This window comes from Hemicordylus capensis, chromosome 5 (assembly GCF_027244095.1).
Source record: "Hemicordylus capensis ecotype Gifberg chromosome 5, rHemCap1.1.pri, whole genome shotgun sequence".
Taxonomy (NCBI): domain Eukaryota; kingdom Metazoa; phylum Chordata; class Lepidosauria; order Squamata; family Cordylidae; genus Hemicordylus; species Hemicordylus capensis.
This window is the reverse complement of record NC_069661.1, coordinates 59,849,523-59,869,308: the sequence shown is the minus strand read 5'-3', so window position 1 is coordinate 59,869,308 and position 19,786 is coordinate 59,849,523. Positions and strand designations below refer to the sequence as shown.

The 19,786-nt window shown below is 45.8% G+C and overlaps 1 protein-coding gene across 1 annotated transcript in view; it reads left to right on the top strand.

Moving 5' to 3' along the window:
• The first annotated feature begins 10,444 nt into the window (after nucleotides 1-10,444).
• The window catches only part of FREM3 (FRAS1 related extracellular matrix 3), a 140,874-nt gene continuing 131,532 nt past the window's right edge, over nucleotides 10,445-19,786 (top strand). Inside the window, exons 1-2 of the mRNA XM_053256182.1 lie at nucleotides 10,445-15,680; nucleotides 17,965-18,054. Of these exons, the coding sequence (XP_053112157.1) occupies nucleotides 10,445-15,680; nucleotides 17,965-18,054 (5,326 nt within the window). The remainder of the gene's footprint in view (nucleotides 15,681-17,964; nucleotides 18,055-19,786) is intronic.

Genomic DNA, 19,786 nt, shown 5'->3' with positions numbered 1-19,786 from the left:
GCCATGTATACAGCAAGAGTGATAGTAAAATCAAGTGTTACATTCAGTTCCAACAGCAAGAAGTCTAATCATTACAACATTTTCAATATGCTTTATAAGTTTAAAATGCTGGGCACACAATCTGGGATGTATATATTTCTGCCTATTACAATAGAAGTAATAGAGTGGTACATGGGAAGCTAAACCCCAATCCTAACTGACAGTAGTCAGGGCCTGGATTTCAGTTCTTAGGATTGTGATCTTTGGATGCACACCTACATATACTCTCTATATACTGTATGAGGTGTTTACCGAGCAGGTAGGGCAGGGCGGGGGGGAAGGCTAGCTAAACTCACCTCCCCCCCCCCCGAACAAGTACCATTTTTGCTGCAGCGTGGAGCTCTGGAGACTGGAATGATGCTTCTCGGCTGCTGGAGATCCCGCAATGCACCATGTGACATGCATGATGCATTGTGGGATTCCCCCAGGAGATGGGCACTCTATGTGCCCATCTCTGTGTCTGCTTACTTGACCCCTGGCTAAGAGCCGGTCTTCAAAGCAGGGCTAGACAATGCTGCTCCTCTGGAATCGGGCCCAATCCTGGTGGTTCTCACGCACAGACTAACCCAGGCTGGGCTTCACTCACCTTGGTTAGGGTGCGCGTGAGAATAGCCTCTATGTCTTGAATGGCATTTGGTCAGAGTATGGAGACTGTGGAAATGTAATAATTTCTGCTTAGTACTTATTCGCTGCTTAAATCTTTCCTGTTGAAATACATGGGACTTAAGAGTGCCAACTTTGGCCTGATTTATTATCAAGCACTTATCATACCGATGAAACATGTATATGCTTTAGTGTTTCTTGCCTGTTGATTAGCATCCAGACATAGCATGCTGAATAGTATGATCTAACTAAATGTCTAAAACTGTTGCAGCACAAGGAAATGACTGAATTTTCTTTATGTTTAAAGATCTAGAGATAATTTATCCCACACACTAACAATTACCTGGGTAAGAGCTCCTCTGCTCTGAAACTCAGAGCCAGCATGTCAGTGCAACACCTTGGAATTAATTGGAAGCATGCCAACAAAAGTTACTCTTTAAATACCAAAAGTATTGCATAATGCAAACAGACTGTGTGCTGATTGCACATACAATTCTAAGTGTATGTTGTGTAGTATTAAAGAGAAAAGTTGTGTGCACTTCAATATGCTATAAAATGTTACATTTTATTTGCTGGAAAAAAGTAGTGACTAATGAAAACCTTTCACTATCTAAAAAGGAATATTAAGATTCAAAGACACTGAAAAGCAATAGAGAACAGAATCCACATTAAATTTAGTCATGACATTAGTCCCATTAAAATGACTGGCTGACATGTTCAGCAGCAAAACATAAGCAGTGCAGACCCACCGTTGTATAATTTAGATTTTCCTAAACTCTGTGAAACAGCTTCAGCCTCTGAAAGATCTTCCCACAATTTGTCAGAGTTAAGTGAAGAATCAGATATCTGCTTGTGCAATAAATAACTCAGTACATTTATAGTCCTTTCCATCTGTCGACTTGATCTCTCATCTTGATGTGACTGTGAATAAAGGATCATAGTGTGACGGGATGGTGCATTACCATAAATCAGGTTTTGTGAAAGACCTTTCTGTTCACATGGGCTGCAATTGGTAATTACCATGGTAATCTACTCTGAAATATCAACCCTCAAATACATCAAAGAGTCACCACAGTAGGTTGCTCTACTTACTCACCACCTAAAGGTTAATTTGTGTACAGCAATGTTTTCACAGCCAAAGCAATATTTATTAAGGTGATAGAAATCAGCTTCATATTAACTGGAGATAATGGCCGATATAACCTTCATTTCTTAATGCTCAGCTGGAAAGATGAAGAACATTTTAAATATGACTACTGGCTAACTCAGATTGCCAGAAGCAGCAGCAATATTATGCCTGTTGCTAATTCCGCCGGCCCCCTGCCAGCAACTGTTAATTATTCATTTAATATAATAATTTCTCTCTTTAAATTAAAACCAAGATAGCTTACAAAATGCACAGAATAGACAATGATATATAATTAAGACACAGTGAAACCCAAGTTTTAAAATTCCTTTAAAAAATGGTTGCTGATGGGTACTATTCAGCACTAACATTTCAAAGCAAATATATAATTGGAATATAGAAATATACCAGCAGTATGCATTAATACTACAGCTTCATCTTGGATTCCAGATTTGCATAAACAGTGCTGGGGGCAGGAAGCACTGCCTCAGATGAGTAGTCCATCTCCATGACCCTCATTGCTGGACCCTGTTATTTACTTGAAGGAAAGGCTCTTTTTACATACTCAATGCTTTTCTTTATTATCAGGTTGTATTTGTATCCCTAGCTGACTAAAGAGCAGTTCCCCACAAGCTCACTTCCTTCTGTTGGTGACAGAACTGGGGTAAAGAAGAGAACTTTAAAGCTGGAAAAACAGCCGCTGGGTAAGCCTGCTTCTGCCCCTTTGTAGATCAATACAGTGCACTGTCATGTCAGTGCCATGCGGGGACGCCTGCTCACAACACGACTGTCTCTGCTCGGTACTGCAAGCTTCCAGTTTGAGGGGTGGGGGGTTGCTTTACAGGAAGTGAGCCCGTATCACCCTGGAAGTGGCTGGGACGGTCCACTGGAGGTTGTGTGAGGAGTGTTGGGAGAGTTAGTCCCGCCAAGTTTTTTCCAACAGGAAAAGTGCTCAGAGGGACTGTCCCTCCCTGTGCACATATCCTGTGAGCCATCCCAGTCGCCACTGGGGCAGTATGGGGCTTACTTTCCAGTAAAGCAGACTCTCACCAGAAATGTGCCGTACTGCACGGAAATGGCCATGCTGCAAGTGGCTGCCTCCATGGGACACCAGCATGATGATGCACTTTATTTGGATTTGGAGTGAACAAAGCATAGGCCTACCTTGAAAGCCACTGACATTCAGCACCCCCTTCTAGACTCCCCCACCCCCGCTCCTTTTGTTGGGGAGGATTTGTAGCACTCCCTCTCTTCTGACATTAGGCTCTCTCCTGTAGCCTTTTTCCACTCCTCAAATTGTTGAGGGAGGAGGCTTTCCATTCAAACAGAAGGCTTCCATCTCCAGCACAGTCTACATTCCTTTGTTCTGCAACTAACCACTCAGCCTGTGAATGTCTACAGGAGATGGGGGAATTTAGGAAAAACGGGAGCAGTAGGGTCATCCTTGGACAGATTAACTGAACTGAGATTAGTTTAGCTTAGAAGGTAATACCAAATTAAGAAACGGTTTGTTGAATTCTGAAGAAATTGAATTTTTGTCAGCCGCTAATGAATTCAACCGCTAACGGCAATGGGAAAGAGTGGCAAGTCTGTTCACATGCATACAGTAGTGTAGGGAGGCCAGCGGCAGCCCCGGTTCAGCCGGTCGACAGTGGGCCCCCTAGCCACGCTCCCTTCGTGGCTGACGCCAGATGCAGGGGGCATGGTTTTTCTTGCAAATGGGAGGAAAAGGCAGGGAGAGCCGCTCCTGGCCGTGCTGTGAATGTGGCGCTGGCCAGATTTTGCTTGCAAATGGGTCATGCCCCCTGCATCTGATGTCAGGTACAGGGGGCATGGCTGGGGCATGAGGCATGGCCCCTGAACGTGGTGGCCTGGGTTCTTTGAACCCATTCGCACTATGGTGGCTCTGCCCCTGCATGCAAAATTCTGCCGGAAGGATTTCCACATAAGGCTTGTAAAGCCCTTTAACTCACATCTCCTCCGGAATGGGAGGGGGTGCATTCACATATCGGCCAGATCTACCCCTAAGTCCCTGTGAGTTATCGGGAGCAGTTCACACAGAATTCGGGTTTTTCACTGCACATTAGAGTGTAGCCCAATTTATTTCTGGGGTAAAAAACCTCACTATTTGCGTTGGTTTTTTGGGGACAACTTTGAGTTCGCAGTAAAGCCTCCCAGTAAACTTGCGGTAAAGCCTGCTGTGTGTAAAATTCCCAGGGCAAATGTAGATATTCCACTATTACTTGGGGGTGGAGCTGCTGTGGAGCATATGCTCTGCATGCAGAAGGTCTGGGTTCAATCCTGGTGGGGCTAGGAGGGACTCCTATCTGGGGCTCTGGAGAGTTGCAGCCAGTCAGAGTGGGCAGTGATGGGCGGTATGGATCAACAGTCTAACTCAGTATAGGGCAGCTTCCTATGCACCTATCTACTAGTCAGCAGCAACAAATTTCTGCCAGCACCTGGAAATTATAACCGAATCATAAACTGGAAATTAAAATAAGGCTTCAATCCTTAGCACAAATAATAAAATAATATTTAATGTGTCTTTCTGAAAAAGAAAAAGAAGTAATATAATATTTCATTCTTAAACATATTTTTTTTCTGCCCTCTCAATGCAATTTGCCCCTTCTGTACCTTCCCCAAGTTTTTTTAGCCCTTTCCTTAAGAAAAGTAAGCATCCAGCATTGTGTGTGTGTGTGTGTGTGCGTGTCCCTATCAACTTCGTAATGCCTGCACCAATATGAACCAAACTGGGTACAGTTGTAAGGACACATATGGACATCTCAATGGCATAGTTTGTGATGATGTCATCCATCCCAATTCAATTTGGTGGACACATAAACCTTTGAGGTGCAAGTGGGCTAACATTAGGACCTTCCAACCAATCTGAACCAAATTTGGCACAGTTGAAGTGAGTGACACATAGGGACATCACAACAACATAGTTTGTGATGCCACCCATCCCAATTCAAGACGGTGGACCCATGAATGTTTGAGGCATTAGTGAACCACCTAACTGATCTGAACCAAATCTAGAACAGTTGTAGGGACACATAAGGGCACCTCAATGGCGTAGTTTGTGATGATGTCAACCACTCCATTCAAGATGGTAGACGCATGAACGTTTGAAGCACAAGTGGGCTAACTTGTGGACTGCCTAACCGATCTGGACGAAACGGTGCAGTTGTATACAAAAGGACACCATAACGGCATAGATTGTGATGATGTCATCCACCCCAATTCAAGATGGCTGACACATGAACGTTTGAGGCACAAGGGGGCTAACTTGTGAACTGACTAACTGATTTGGACCAAATTTAGTCCAGTTGTAGGGATAGTGAAAGGAAAGCAGGAAGTTTAGTTCTTACCAGAACGTCTTGGTTTTTCTACTGTTGCCACTTCAGTTCTGCATCAGGTCAAAGATAAAGATTGGCAGATTAAGATTGCTCTGCCTAGCAGTCCTATACAGAACTAACTCTGCGTAGGGTCAAGAGGTCCACTAATCTTGCTTCTGCAGTGTATACTGACAATAGTTAATAGTTGCTTCGCTTATACTTTGGTATTCCCACTAGAACAGTAAATATATTCTGGAGATTTCCTGCATCATCTCTGATTTATCTGCATTTTAATTAGTCTACCCTTCACTAGAAACATTAAAACCAATGTTTACGTTTGATTATGTCCCACATGGGGTTATGACATAATTCTGGATAAAACCTGTGTCAGAAATGGTTTTGCCTACAATATATATCTGTGTTGGGATAAAACAGACCAGGGCAGCACAACTGTGGCACTCCAGCTGTTGTTGGACTATGACCCCCATCAACCCCATCCACAGTGGCCAGTAGTCAGGGATGATGGAAGTTCTAGTTCAACAGCAGCTGGAGAGCAAAAGTAGTGCAACCCTGAACTAGACATTCACCCCCCACCCCCCACTTCTGCCTACAGGCTGGAACTAATGAATTCAGGAGACAGCAGCAGCAGCAGCAGTATAGCCCAGTGGTGGTTGAGGCCCTGGGGAAAATATGTTTACCAAAGAAGGTAGAAGGCTATGTATGGTCAGGAGACTCTAGGGAGGGTTGTGGTGACTTGTGTGGTCAAAAACATCAGCTATAGAGGCTTTGGAAGCCTAGCAGGGAAGGGGACATGACTTCAGGTGGTGGTGTGTGGTTTTTGGAGAGGAAGAGGCTGCAAGAGCAGATTGTTTTGAAGATTCTAGCATGCTTAGGAAGTTTTAAATACTGTACCTCATAGGAACATAGGAAGCTGCCTTACACTGAGTCAGAGAACCATCTACATGCAAGCAGACAGATATTTTCCCCAGAGTGGCCCCATCCCCTAAGGGTGAACACTCTCTTATAGATTTTATACATGTTCACATGTAGGGGCTATTCTCACAATCAGCAAAAACTGGGCTAGCCTCTGCTAGCCCGATTTTTGCTGATCGTGAGAACCACCGAGCTCGGCTGCAAGCCTGGTGGATCTAGAGTGGGTAACCCGCTCAAGCACCCCCCCCAGCCGTTTTGTGGAATGAGTGCTCCGCAAACCCGGGCTATCTGATCATGAGTAGCCACGCCATGGCTCCTCGTGAGTAGACCCCCAAAAGGGAGGCAAAAAGCCGCCTCCCAGCTCCGGGGGTCTCCCCAGTATACCCTGCGCAGCCCCCGAGCTCCCCAGCCCCCACCGGCTCCATCATGGAGCCGACAATTGTGTGGGCAGCCAATCCGGCTGCCCAGGGCTCCCTCCCCGCTCGTGAGACCTGGTCCGTAGTCTCCCATTCAAATTCAAACCAGTGTGGACTGTACTTAGCAAAGGGGACAATTCATGCTTGCTACTGCAAGACCAGCTCTGCTGTGCTATTCAGGGGCCACTGCATTTTTAAGTACTGTGTCTGTCCCTTACATATTCTCCCAGTTTATAGTTTGCATTATTATGGAGAAAAAACTTGAGTAATTGTAACTATATTTGTTGAACATTCTGCTCCTAATCTGTACTACTTTAGGTACCGTGTGTGAAACCTGACTCTTTTGTCCTGCTTTTGCCTAATCCCAAGAGTAACGGAATCAGTCATGTTACCACTCTTTCAATGACAGTAGCCAAATGCATTCTGTTACCAACATATTTTGCACGTTTTAGACACTATAATACTTAAGGGATAAATCCCTTACGTATTATAGTGTCTAAAATGTGCAAAATATGTTGGTAACAGAATCAGAAACCATAAATTATCAAAAATAATCAATGTTACTGACATTTTAATGTTTCAGACACGAATTAAGGGTTTTAGTAAAAATGTGGCCTTATAGTAGGAGATATTCTCTTACTAATGAGCAGTCGATTATAGTTTCTGTTTGTCTTTGTTGTGTTTTTATGCTGTTTTACATCGCATGATTGTTGGCAGCCTTGAGTCACCTGTGGTGGGAAAGGCAGGGTATATGTGTTTTAAAATAAATTATATGTATTTATTTCAGAGCTATATTTTCATAACACAATCACTTTGCTTCGTTACAGAATCTGGCTTTTGAATGCTGAAGAATGCACACAAACATGCATATACAAACCATGCATGACAGTTCCTGAGAACACACTAATTAATTAAACAGATCCAATTTAGGCCAGTCATTCAAGATCTGTTTTGTTTTATTTTAAATTAACGAAGCCACGGGAGACAACATAGATATGAAGAAACAGTGCTTTAGAGACAACACTAATGTAAAACATTCTAATTCCAGGCTTTAAGAAGTCCTTTGAGAGGAAAAATTCTTTTTAGAGAAACAGAATATGTCAGAATATATTAGTTTTATTTGATGTTGTACATGACAAACCGAAACTGAAATTGACAAACTGGATGTAAACGAAATTATAATTGCCTAGTCAATTGCCTAATTATTTAGCACAAAAGAAATACAAGGAAGCAACTAGAAAAGAAACAAAAAATCATTTACATCCTCAGTTTATGCAAATTTACTAGGAAATCAGTTCAGCTGTGTCCAAGTGTGGCTTACTTTAAAGTGTGCTCAATTTTGCAATCCAACCCTATGCATGTTTATGCAGAAGCATGCTCCATGGTATTCAATGGGGCTTATTCTCAGGTAAATTTGTATTGTGGGCATATAGTGCAATCCTATGTGCACATACTCCACAATAGGCCTCATTGTGTTAAATGAGGCATGCTCTCAGATGAGTGTGCACAGGATTGCAGACTCAGATTTTTAAAATGTTCACATTTCATATGTATGAAATATTTATAGAGTTTAGGTCCTAATAGGATTTATTTTTTCTGAGAACTTTTCTGGGTCCGAATCTTCCCTCCCGAATCACCCAAGATTCGATTTGTACCTGAATTTTCCAAATCCGAATCTGAATTTATTCATAAGGGTCCCAAGGCCAAATTGGGCAAAGGGGTGAATTTTAAAGAATTTTTGAAGTTGGCACACCTTTAAGCTTTCCCCCATAGGGAATAATGGGGATTTCAGCAGTCTTAATTATAACTGCCCAGCAGGGGGACACCAGGGTATGTATCCCCCCCTCCCATATGTATCCTTTCAACTTGGAAAAATTAAGATGGCAGGGCCGCACAACCTTAGTCCTCCAGTTGCTGTGGGGCTCCAACTCCCATCATCCCTGACTACCGGCCACTGTGGCTGGGGATTATGGGTGTTGTAATCCAACAAGAGTTGAAGGGCTGAAGTTGTGCAGCCCTGCATTAAAACTGTGCTGTCGAGTCAGTGTCGACTCTTGGCGACCACAGAGGGGTTTACCATTGCCATTTCCCACACAGTATGAGTTGATGCCTTTCAGCATCTTCCTATATCACTGCTGCCCGATATAGATGTTTCCTATAGTCTGGCAAACATACCAGTGGGGAATTAGAACCAGGAAACTCTTGCTCCCTAGACAAGTTACTTCCTCGCTGCACCATTAGGTGGCTCTGCAGCCCTGCATTAGGGTGTCCTAAAACCTTCTTATAGTTAAGAAATCAAGCCCAGTTCTAAAACCTCCAGGTAGGGATGTGCACGGAACCAGAACCGGTTCTAACCAGCAGAATCGGCGGTTTGAAGAACCGCCGATTCTGCCGGTTAGAAGGCGGCAGGGGTCTCAGCACATCAGCAACTTCCGGTCATATCCGAAAGACAAGGCAGTGGGGGTTTCCTGGGGTTCTCTGCTTGTCGACGACTTCTGGTCATATCCGGAAGATGAGGGCAACGGGGGGGGGGGGGCAGGGAGGTACACTGCCACCCCAAGGGGCATTAATAAACACGGACGCTGGTGGGGGGAAAGCAGTGGGAGGTGTAAGTGCACCCTCCCTCGCTCTTAAAGGGAGACCCCCGCTGCCTTCGAACTGCCCTGCTGTGGTTCTGTGCACATCCCTACCTCCAGGTTGTCTGATTCATAATTTATCACATAAAGCCAGAAACTGCTTCTTTACTAATTTGCAAAATATTCTAGTGGGAAATAAGAAGCAGCTTCTTCAGCAGAACTGAATGAGCTGAGAAGGAGCAAGAAGATACAACAGAGTATGAAAATGCAGCAAAGCAGGAGGTACCAAGGTGAAGCAAAATCTCAGGGTGTGATTAGCCTGTGTATTTTAATAATATTGTTTAATAACATGTAGCTCTGCTCTTGAATGCTTTCCAATTTCTCAAAGTTTTGGGGAAACTAGCAGAGACATAAAGATACAATTTGCAGCATTTGTGACAGGTGCAAAAGTGTCATGCAGCCCAAGCTTATATATGTTTACTTGGAAGTAATTCCCACATGGAGTTCAGTGGGGCTTACTCCCAAATGAGTCACGTGCATAATACTGTAGCCCTAGAAAATATATATCAAAGCATTTAAGAGAATAACGGACTATATACTCTTAAAGCAAATGCTGTATGTATATATTATACCTGGGTAAATGTAAAAGTCTTAATCTCTTTCGGGAGGGGGAAACCGATCTGATTAATCTTGGTGAAGATGTGACGAACCGATTGATTAATTCTTGGCGAAGAAGCTCTTTTTTATTAGACCAACTTTTGTTGGCAAGATCCTATCCAAAGCAAAAGCCACATTCCTATCTTACCTATAGGATCAAAACACAGCAGTGCTGAGGGGATCTGCCAGTGCTTATGTTTTACGCCCCAAACAGCGCCAAGTGTGATTTAGAGTTTTAAAAAACATCACGCCCTGGAGACAGTTGTTTCTGGAAACCGAGTTTCATGGCCGGCGGGGACGGTTCCTTTGATCGAGTCAAGTTGGCAGAAGTAACTCCCCGGAGCAAAAAAGTGCGTCCCTCCTCCCGTGCAGCGAGGGAGTCTGGCAGCAATCAGAGCCAGAGGAAGGAGGAGAGTCCCTCTTTGGGGGGCTGGCTTAGCTGGCGAGGGGAGTTTTGCTCGCCGCTTTAGGCTGCAGGGAAGGTCCTCCTCGGTTCCTGGGTGGGCCGTGGAGGGGGGCGAGGGTGTTCCTGGGCGGCGCGAGGAGCTGCCAGCTCCCACCCCCTCGCCTCCCCATTAGTACCTGAAGCAGGCAGGGGCCGAGCCCAGACTAGTGCCCCGCTCCCGAGAAGCGCAAAAGCAAGGGTCGTGCACCTTGCCGCAGACGCCACTCTCTCGTCGCCGGGTCCCAAAGCCCGCCGAAACGCAGCACAGCACAGCGCGGGGCGAGCGGCAACAGCAGCAGACGCCGCGCGGCGGAATGGCTGGTGCGACAAGGCAGCTCCGCTACTGCTGCCGGGCGCTGCTCGGCGGGACGCTGCTCCTCCTCTGCAGCCTGGCGGCGCCGGGGGACACCCAGCGGCAGCCGGACCCAGCCGAGCCGTCGCTTCTCCTCCTGCCCGCCGAGCCTGGCACAAGTGCGCTCGACAGAGGAGGCGGCGGCGGCGCCACCGCGGGAATCCTGGTGGCCAAGCGGGGGCTGCGCGTGCCCTTCGGCCGCTCCGTGACGCTGGACCCGGCCCAGGACTTGGTGCTCCGCGTGCAGCCGGGAGACCAGTGCGTCGTGACCGTGCTGGAGAGCGGGCCGCCGCCACCGGCGCCTCACCACCCCGGCGCGCTCTTTCCCAAGCGCTTCCCGTGCAACTTCGGCCCGGGCGAGGTGACCTACACGCACTACGGCTCGCGCAGCCCCGGCCGCGACCGCCTGAGCCTCCAGCTGCGCTACGACTCGCCCAGCCGCACCCTCCTCGCGCCCTTCACCCTCGAGGCCGAGGTGCTCTCCCAGCAGCTGCGCCTGCTCAGCCGCAACCTGCCCCTCACCGTGGAGAAGCTGCGCGGCCACAGCCCGCCCCTGGACGCCAAAGTGCTGGCCTTCGCCGACGTGGGGAAGCCCTACCGCTGCCGCCTCACCGCCCTACCGTACCCTCCGGGCAGCGGCGCCCACCTGCCCGCCTACGGGCGACTCGTGGACTCTCATGGGCGCCCCCTGCCGCCGGGCCACAGCCAGGACTGCAGCAGCTTCCTCGAGGCAGGGATCCGCTACGAGCACACAGCCACCACGCCCTCGCCCAACCGCGACTATATCCCCATGCGGGTGGAGGTTTTGGAGGATGGCGACTCCCTCCAGGGCCAAGGCGAGCAGGAGTATTTCCAGGTGATGGTTCGCATCCGGGAGGGCGCTGAGAATACACCTCCCAAGCCCAGCTTTGTGGCTTTGCTCATGATGGAAGTGGACCAGTTTGTGCTGACTGCCATCACCCCTGACATGTTGGCTGCTGAGGACTTAGAAACCCCTTCAGACTTGCTGTTGTTCAACCTAACCTCGCCCTGGCCTAGTGCAGGTGGGCACGACAGGGTAGGGGGTGATGACCCCCGGTTACGGGGCTACTTGATCAGTACCGATGACCCCAGCCGGCCGCTCACTTCCTTCACACAGCAAGAGGTGAGGGAGCTGAAGATTGCCTACCAGCCCCCCACTGTGGACTCGGACCATGAGCGACTCTTCCAGCTTGAAATGGAGGTGCTGGATCTGGAAGGTGCCTCGTCAGAGCCCTTTGCTTTCATGGTAGTGGTGAAGCCAATGAACACATTGGCCCCTGTGGCAATCTTTAATCGCGTTGTTGGGCCCCAAATGATGCTTTTTGAAGGCCAGTCAAGGCCACTTTCTGGCAATCTTGAAATCGGTGATGAGGACAATCTGGACGAGGTGAAAGTGTGGGTTACAAGGGGACTGAAACATGGTGAACTCCGGGTTTTGGGTGCGCTTCCCGATCAGCAGTTCTTCACTGCAGCAGAGTTGGAGGCGGGACAGGTCATTTACCAGCATGATGGTAGTGAACACAGTTACAGTGACAATATTGTCTTCCGTATGGGGGATGGACAACACCAGGTGGAGTTTCTTTATCCAATTACCATTGCGCCTGATGACGATCAACCACCCCTCCTCAATGCCAACACTGGCTTGGTGCTAAGTGAGCACCAAGTGGTCCAGATCTCTCCCTTTGTCCTCAGTGCTGCTGACATAGACTCTGATGACTCTACTATTCGATTTGTACTTAAGGAGGCTGATGGGTCTGCAGATGCAGCCACCTCTCGACATCTTGGTGCACTTCTGCTGCGTCAGGCAGAGATGCCATCATCTTATGAAAAGGAGGAAGATGTGGAGGGGGGTCAAAGTGTTGTGTCTTCCTGGCGTTTCGTGGAGAGTGAAGGGGTGTATGAGAAACAGGTGACTGAGTGGCTGCAACAGGATATCTTGGATGGAAAGTTGTTCTACAGGCACATAGGGCCCCATAGCACCAACCTAGTGATGGACCAGTTTGTATTCTATCTCCAAGATGACAATGACCCTCCAAATCAATCTGGAGAGCAGGTATTTATCATCAAAGTCCAACCTGTTGACAACTTGCCCCCGGAATTGTACCCGGGTACCACCTTGCAGATGACCGTCCTTGAATATCAGGTGACCCACTTCCGAAAGCGCTACTTGCGCTACACTGATTTGGACACAGATGATAGGGAGCTGAAGTATACTGTGCTCACACCACCAACTGACACTGATGAAAACCACCCTGTATTGGCTGGGGAAATCGTGCTAACTGACAACCCACTAGTGTCCATTACACAGTTCACCCAAGCACAAGTAAATCATCACAAAGTAGCATATAGGCCATCAGACCAAGAGCTTGGAATCACTCCAAGAGTGGTGCAGTTCACTTACAGTGTCGAAGACACAGCAGCTAATTCTGTGCTGGGCACTTTCACTCTTTTCCTGCAGCCTGTGGATAATCAGCCTCCTCAGATCACAAATGCTGGTTTTACTGTGTCTGAGGGTGGCAGCTTCCTTATTACCAGTAGTCAGCTAGATGCCACTGATAAGGATACAGACACTGATCGGATTGTCTTTACCTTAACTGAGGCACCTCAGCATGGGCACCTGCGTTACTTGGAGGAGGGGTTGATGGTACAGGGTGAATCTTTTCTGTTAGATGACATTGCTAATGGTCGCATATCCTACCAGCACAGTGGTGATGAATACACAAGTGATTCCTTCCAGTTGGACGTGAGTGATGGAGTCCATTTGGTACCCATCATAGTCAAAGTTGCTGTTCAGCTAGTGGATGATGAGCGCCCCAGCATCTCTGTTCCTGGCAGTAATGGACTTTTGGGGGCCTTTATTGATGTACTGGAAAATGGTGCCACTGAAATCACCACTTCTCTTATTCAAGGCACAGATGAGGACACTGATGAGTTGGCATTAACTTTTATTGTGGAGGATCTACCCAAGCTAGGTGATATCTTGGTGGATGGGGTGCCCTCTGAGAGGTTCACCCAGCAGGACCTCATTAGTGGGACAGTTGTCTATGCTCACACTGGTGGAGAGATTGGTTTGAAAAAGTTGACTGATTATTTCAATCTTACTATCTCAGATCTTTCCAGTGAGTGGGTAGTGGGAGGCAGCACTGTGGAAGGGGTGCGCGTGACTGTGACTATTTTGCCAGTGGACAACATTGCTCCTGAGGTTATGGTGGGGGAAGAACCATTTACTGTTTATGAGGGAGGGAAAAATGTTCTAAGTGTACAGCTCCTGGATGTGGAGGATGTAGATACTCCCAGGGATGACATCCTTTGTACCATCCTAGTACAATCCACTTCTGGTTACCTGGAGAACATATCTCCAGCCCCTGGCTCTGAGAAATCCAGAGCTGGGACTGCCATCAGTGCATTTTCCATCAAGGATGTTCGCCTTGGACACATCAACTATGTACAGAGCATCCACAAGGGAGTAGAACCTTTGGAAGACAGATTCACTTTCCACTGCTCTGATGGTGTCAATTTCTCCCCACACCAGTTCTTTCCCATTGTCATTATCCCAACCAATGACGAGAAACCCGAACTATTTGTACGTGAGTTTGTGGTGTTAGAAGGGATGAGCTTGGTGATTGACACTCCGATTCTCAACGGTGCTGATGCTGATATTCCCCCAGATAAGTTGCGCTTTTTCATAACTGTTCCTCCTAAGCACGGCCAGATTGTTCACCAGCTGGCTACTGGTACTGTGCCCATCCACAATTTCACCCTGGAAGAAATCCAGGAGGGATCCAGCATTGTATATGAGCATGATGACTCTGAGACTAAAGAGGACACTTTCAAAATCCAACTGACTGATGGCCTGCATACAGTGGAGCAAGAAGTGTTAATTATGGTCATCTTAGTGGATGATGAAACACCAAGGATGTCTATCAATGATGGATTAGAAGTGGAGATTGGTGAGTCCAAGGTTATCACTAATCAGGACCTCAAGGCTACTGATATAGACTCAGAGGACAAGATGCTCACATATGTTATTCGTTTGTTACCCAGGCATGGTCTTCTGCAGCGCATGAGCAAAGAAGGAGAGGTGTTAGGCAACATTACACTCGGTATGAATTTCACACAGGATGACATAGACCAGGATTGTATACGCTACATTCACACTGGCCAACAGGGAGTCCGTGACTTGGTAAAGTTTGATGTCACTGATGGCATAAACCCTTTAATAGACAGGTATTTCTATATTACCATCAGTGGTATTGATATGGTCTTTCCTGAAGTGATCAATAAAGGGGTAACACTGAAAGAAGGTGGAAAAGTGACACTCACTACTGACCTCCTCAGCACAAGTGACATTAATAGCCCTGATGAGCATCTGCGATTCAGTATCACCCGAGCCCCAAGCAGAGGGCATTTGGAGAACTCTGACAGCCCTGGAGTTCCTGTCACTACCTTTACTCAGCTCCAATTAGCTGGCAACAAGATTTATTATATCCACACTTCAGAGGATGAAGTGAAGATGGATAGCTTTGAGTTTGAAGTGACAGATGGCTATAACCCGGTCTTTCGCACTTTCAGAGTCTCCATTACTGATGTGGACAATAAAAAGCCAATCCTAACCATCCATGGCCTGACAATTCAGGAAGGGGAAACCAAACTGATCACTCCATTTGAGCTGAATGCAGATGATCGGGACACTCCTGACCGCCTGCTCCGTTTCATAATTACTCAGGTCCCTGTGCATGGCCAGATTATTTACAACAATAGCTATTCTGTGACCAGCTTCACTAAGCAAGACTTAAATGAGAACATGATCACTTATAGACATGATGGCACAGAAACCAACCAAGATAGCTTCTCTTTCACTGTTACTGATGGGACCCATTCAGACTTCTATGTTTTCCCTGATACCATCTTCGAAACACGTCACCCTCAGATGATGAAGATTCAGATCAATTCCCTGGACAATGGTGTGCCACAGATAGTAGTCAATAAGGGTGCTTCTACCCTGAGAAATACTCCAGTTGGGCATCTAGGCTTCTTAATTACCAGCAAGTCTCTGAAGGCAGAAGATAGAGACAGCGCACACAAACTACTAAAGTACAAGATCACAGATGGGCCCAAGCACGGACTCCTCATTAATACCGGCCTAGGAAATGGAAGCATTAAAGCCTTTACACAAGGTCAGTATTAAATGATTTCCACCTAATTTATTTGTTTATTTAGGATCTAGCAAAAAACAAAGTGATAGGAACATTCTATTTGATGCAGGATTTTAATTTCATAAAAATAGTTGTAACTGTTTAAAATATTGTTTCAATATTTTGCATCTTTCACAGACCTAGTCCACAAAGCACACTTACTTTGTTATTATGCTCTACAAAGTTACTTTTGGATGAAATAATAAAATAAATAGGCATATCTGTAAAACGATAATAGAGTTAAAGTCTTTGCCATATGACTTTATCAGACCCTTTGAGAAGTAGCTTTATAATTATTTAAATAGCTTTATAATCTGATTTTTAAAAATCTTAAATTCTAGAAGCTTGTTATATATGTCTAAATTTGTTAACATCCTAATATGTATGATACAGTGGTTACAATTCAAAAATTGTAGATTTATCCCAGCTTTGCTCTCTCCCATTCTAAGAACTCATAGTATTTTGTATCACAGGATGAAATCCATGGATCAGTTGAGTATAATTGCTTTGAATAATATCTAATTCCTGGTGTAGCTTATTTGACAGAGTGAGAAAACACTGGCCCTTTCAGGTGTTTGGAATCTGTGTAGACTCAACATGTGGAGTGTCGAGCAGGACTGTGTCTCCTGTCCCCATCTCCAGTCTCCATATGCTGATTGGCTCTGCGTTCATGAAGTTTATGGGAGTACAGCATATCTGGTTGTCAGCATTGTACACATGTCAGCGATTGACACAAAGAGGTTGGGGCTAAGAGCAGCAGATGGAGTCCTGCTCCTCACTGCATGTGTTGTTTCTACATGGATTCCAAACATATGAAAAAGACTATTGATGTCTTATGCATTTGCTTTGCATCCAAAAAGGAACTGTAGTTTTGTTTGTTTACTACTTTTAACAACAAGGTTTTTAAAAAAGTTTTATGTGCTTCAAACCACAGATGAACAGACTTGACCTGTTTATCCATGTTCAAAAGCTTGAGATGTGCAGACGAAATGTGGGTTCTCTTGTAGTTGAAGAAGTTCAATATGAGTAGAGAAATGGAGTAGAGTGTGAGCTGTGACCTGCGAGAGCCCTGGTTCAAATGTCATCTAAATAACAATCTCATGTGCTACACTAACCAGGGTTTGCTGTTAACTAGGGTTCAGTTTCAGTCCTGGTTTCAAGTCCTGATTAACAATGAAGTCTGGTTAGCATTAACCATGGCTAAGGCTGGTGCTGATGCAAGCTTTAGTCATGGTTAAGCAGGAGAGCGCATGTGGTCAACCAGGTCTACTCCTGCTTTCTTAACCATGGTTAATGGATTGGGAGTGTTAAGTTTGCACCAGCCATTAGCATCCATCGAGAAGCTATTCTCAGCTTCAGTCCTCAATGCAATATGGAGGTAATAATATGGCCTGTTTTACAGGGATGAGATAAAGACTACTGACTGTGCCAAGCACTTTAAACAATTGAAGTGTCAAGTATCAGTATTACTTGGGACTTCTTCCCTCCATGTAGTACAACAATGGCATAAGCCTGTCACGTAGCTATTCCCACAATCTACCAGCTGTATAGGCCATATGAGTCCCTTTTGGGTGGGCAGAGGGATAATGAACATTCTTTGGACTAGTTTCGAAAGAACCACACAACTAGTTCTGTTCACTGAAAGTGGTTTGGCTTTGCATTTCTTGAACAGCAGCCTGCCCCCGGCTTTGATGCAGCATAGTAAACTACTTTTGGAACAGATGGGACTCTTAAATGCTATTTGTAGTGTAGCATGGTTGTCTGGTTTTCAAAGGAAAATCTTAAAGAATCCCATTGGGCATGCCTAAAGTAGCAGTTTGGATCCCGACCAGACTTTTTTCTGAAGATGCAGTTTAAGTGGATATCGGTCACTTTCATTAGTGTGCCAGTTATACTGCGAAGGCAATGAATGCTGGAATTGTAAATTAAATCACACTGAACAACAGAATGGATTTAAAAGACCTAGACTTTATTTCTAAGCTGAAAGTTATTCTTCAAGTTAGTTTACTAAGCCTTTTATAATAGCAAAAATAAGTCCCAGTACAGCAGTGATGGGAATGGGTCTTATTTCCCACTAAATTCTGTATGGCAATTGCATTTCATCCATGTGAGTTAAAGCATTATTAACCTCTGTTTCTACATTTGAAATCTGTGGGTATAACCTCAAGTATGTGTTTTTTTAGATTTAATTTCAAACTGTATATTGAGGCTTTGGTGTCAGTACTTCAGTTATTCAGTAATTCATATCATTCCCTCCCCCCATCAGCTGATATTGACGACATGAAAATCTGCTATGTCTTGAAGGAAGGTGGAAATGCTACTAGTGATATCTTCTACTTCTCAATTGAAGACAGTGGTAAGATAATACATTTCTAATAGAAGAGTATCTTAAAATTAACCCAGACTATTGGAATTAGAGTTCGTTAGTTTATTGTGAAATTTGTTACAATTTAGGTTAAATCTTGCCAGTAACACATATTGGAGCCATTCACACAAATGGGCGGGTGCCGGGGGAAGGCTATTCCATCTCACCATCCCCACAGATGATCACAGAAATGCTGCTGGGAGTGCTGACTGTTCTCCCAGATGATCCACTCTGTGCCACGCAGTGCGGAGTTCTGGAGGCCAGGATGACTCATCCTGGGCTCAAGATATCCCTCAATGCATGGAACACAGATAAAGTGGGCATTTTAATCTATCTATCTATCTATCTATCTATCTATCTATCTATCTATCTATCTATCTATCTTATTTTTACATCGCCCAAAACTTACATCTCTGGGTGGTTTACAACAAGATTAAAAAGTAAAACATTAATTTTTTTAAAAAAAATTAAAAGCAAGAAATTTAAAACAATTTAAAATTTTAAAACAATATTCTAAAAACAACATTAAAACAATCAAAACAATATCAGTTAAAAGTCTGGATGAAGACTCTTTAAAAGATGTCAGAGATGGGGAGGCTCTTATTTCACTAGGGAGCGCATTCCAAAGCCTCGGGGCAGCAACGGAGAAGGCCCGTCCCTGAGTAGCCACCAGACGAGCTGGTGGCAAATGTAGACGGACCTCTCCTGATGAGCTCAGTGGGCTGTGGGGTTGATGAGATCCCCCATCAGACTGGCACTCTAGGCGTCTATCTCTGTGTCTCCTTGGGCTGAGTGCAGTCTGAGGAGACACACAATCCCGGCAGCCGGATAAAGGGAGCACTTGCTCCCTTAACATCAGCTAAGAGCCATGTTTAGGAGCGGGGTTAGGCTAGGTGGGAGCTCCAGGGTCCGCGTGAATCCTGGCACTCCACATGAGCAGCCTAGCCCAGGCTAGTCTGCCCTAGGCTAGGCTGCTTATGAGAATAACCTCATTGCATATATATTTTATTCACAGCCCAATCTGACGCATGTTTATTTACAAGAGAATTCCCCTGTGTACAATGGGGTTGCCCCCTTTGCATAGGATTGCAGCCTGAATAGATTTTAGTATTTGGATTTTTGGCATGGTGCTGGTGTATGATTAACTGCTGTTTAGGAGTCTCGAGTGGGCTGCAATGTGTGCTTCTCACACCACAATTTCTAGCTGAATTAACTGTAGCCAGGTTCTCAAAGTAAGTTGAGGAGTATACCTGGGCTCCTTTTAACCCTGGCTGACAACAGCATTCTGAAGGAGCTAACACTTGAGGGGAGAACTAGGCTTCTTGATATGAGGGATCCCCCATTCCCCAAAACCTTCTTGTGGGATGTGTTTGGGGATGCAGTATTGGGCCATTGGGTGTAATCCAATTCTATTAAAATCAAGGGAACTGATTTTAAAAGCTACCCAGGTTTTCCTCCTAACTTGCTTCCACACAATGAGGCTATACACACGATGGGGCGAAATCGGGCTAGCAAAGGCTAGCCCAATTTCGCCCCATCGTGTAAACCACCGGGCTTGGCTGCAAGCCCGGTGGTTCCTAGGCGGGTAACCCGCCTAAGTACCCCTGCCCTAAAACCAGGTTTTCGGAGCGAGCGCTCCTCAAACCTGGTTTTGCAGATCGTGAGTAGCTGTGGTGCGGCGCTGCACCGCGGTTACTCACGAGTAGACCCCCAGAGGGGAGGC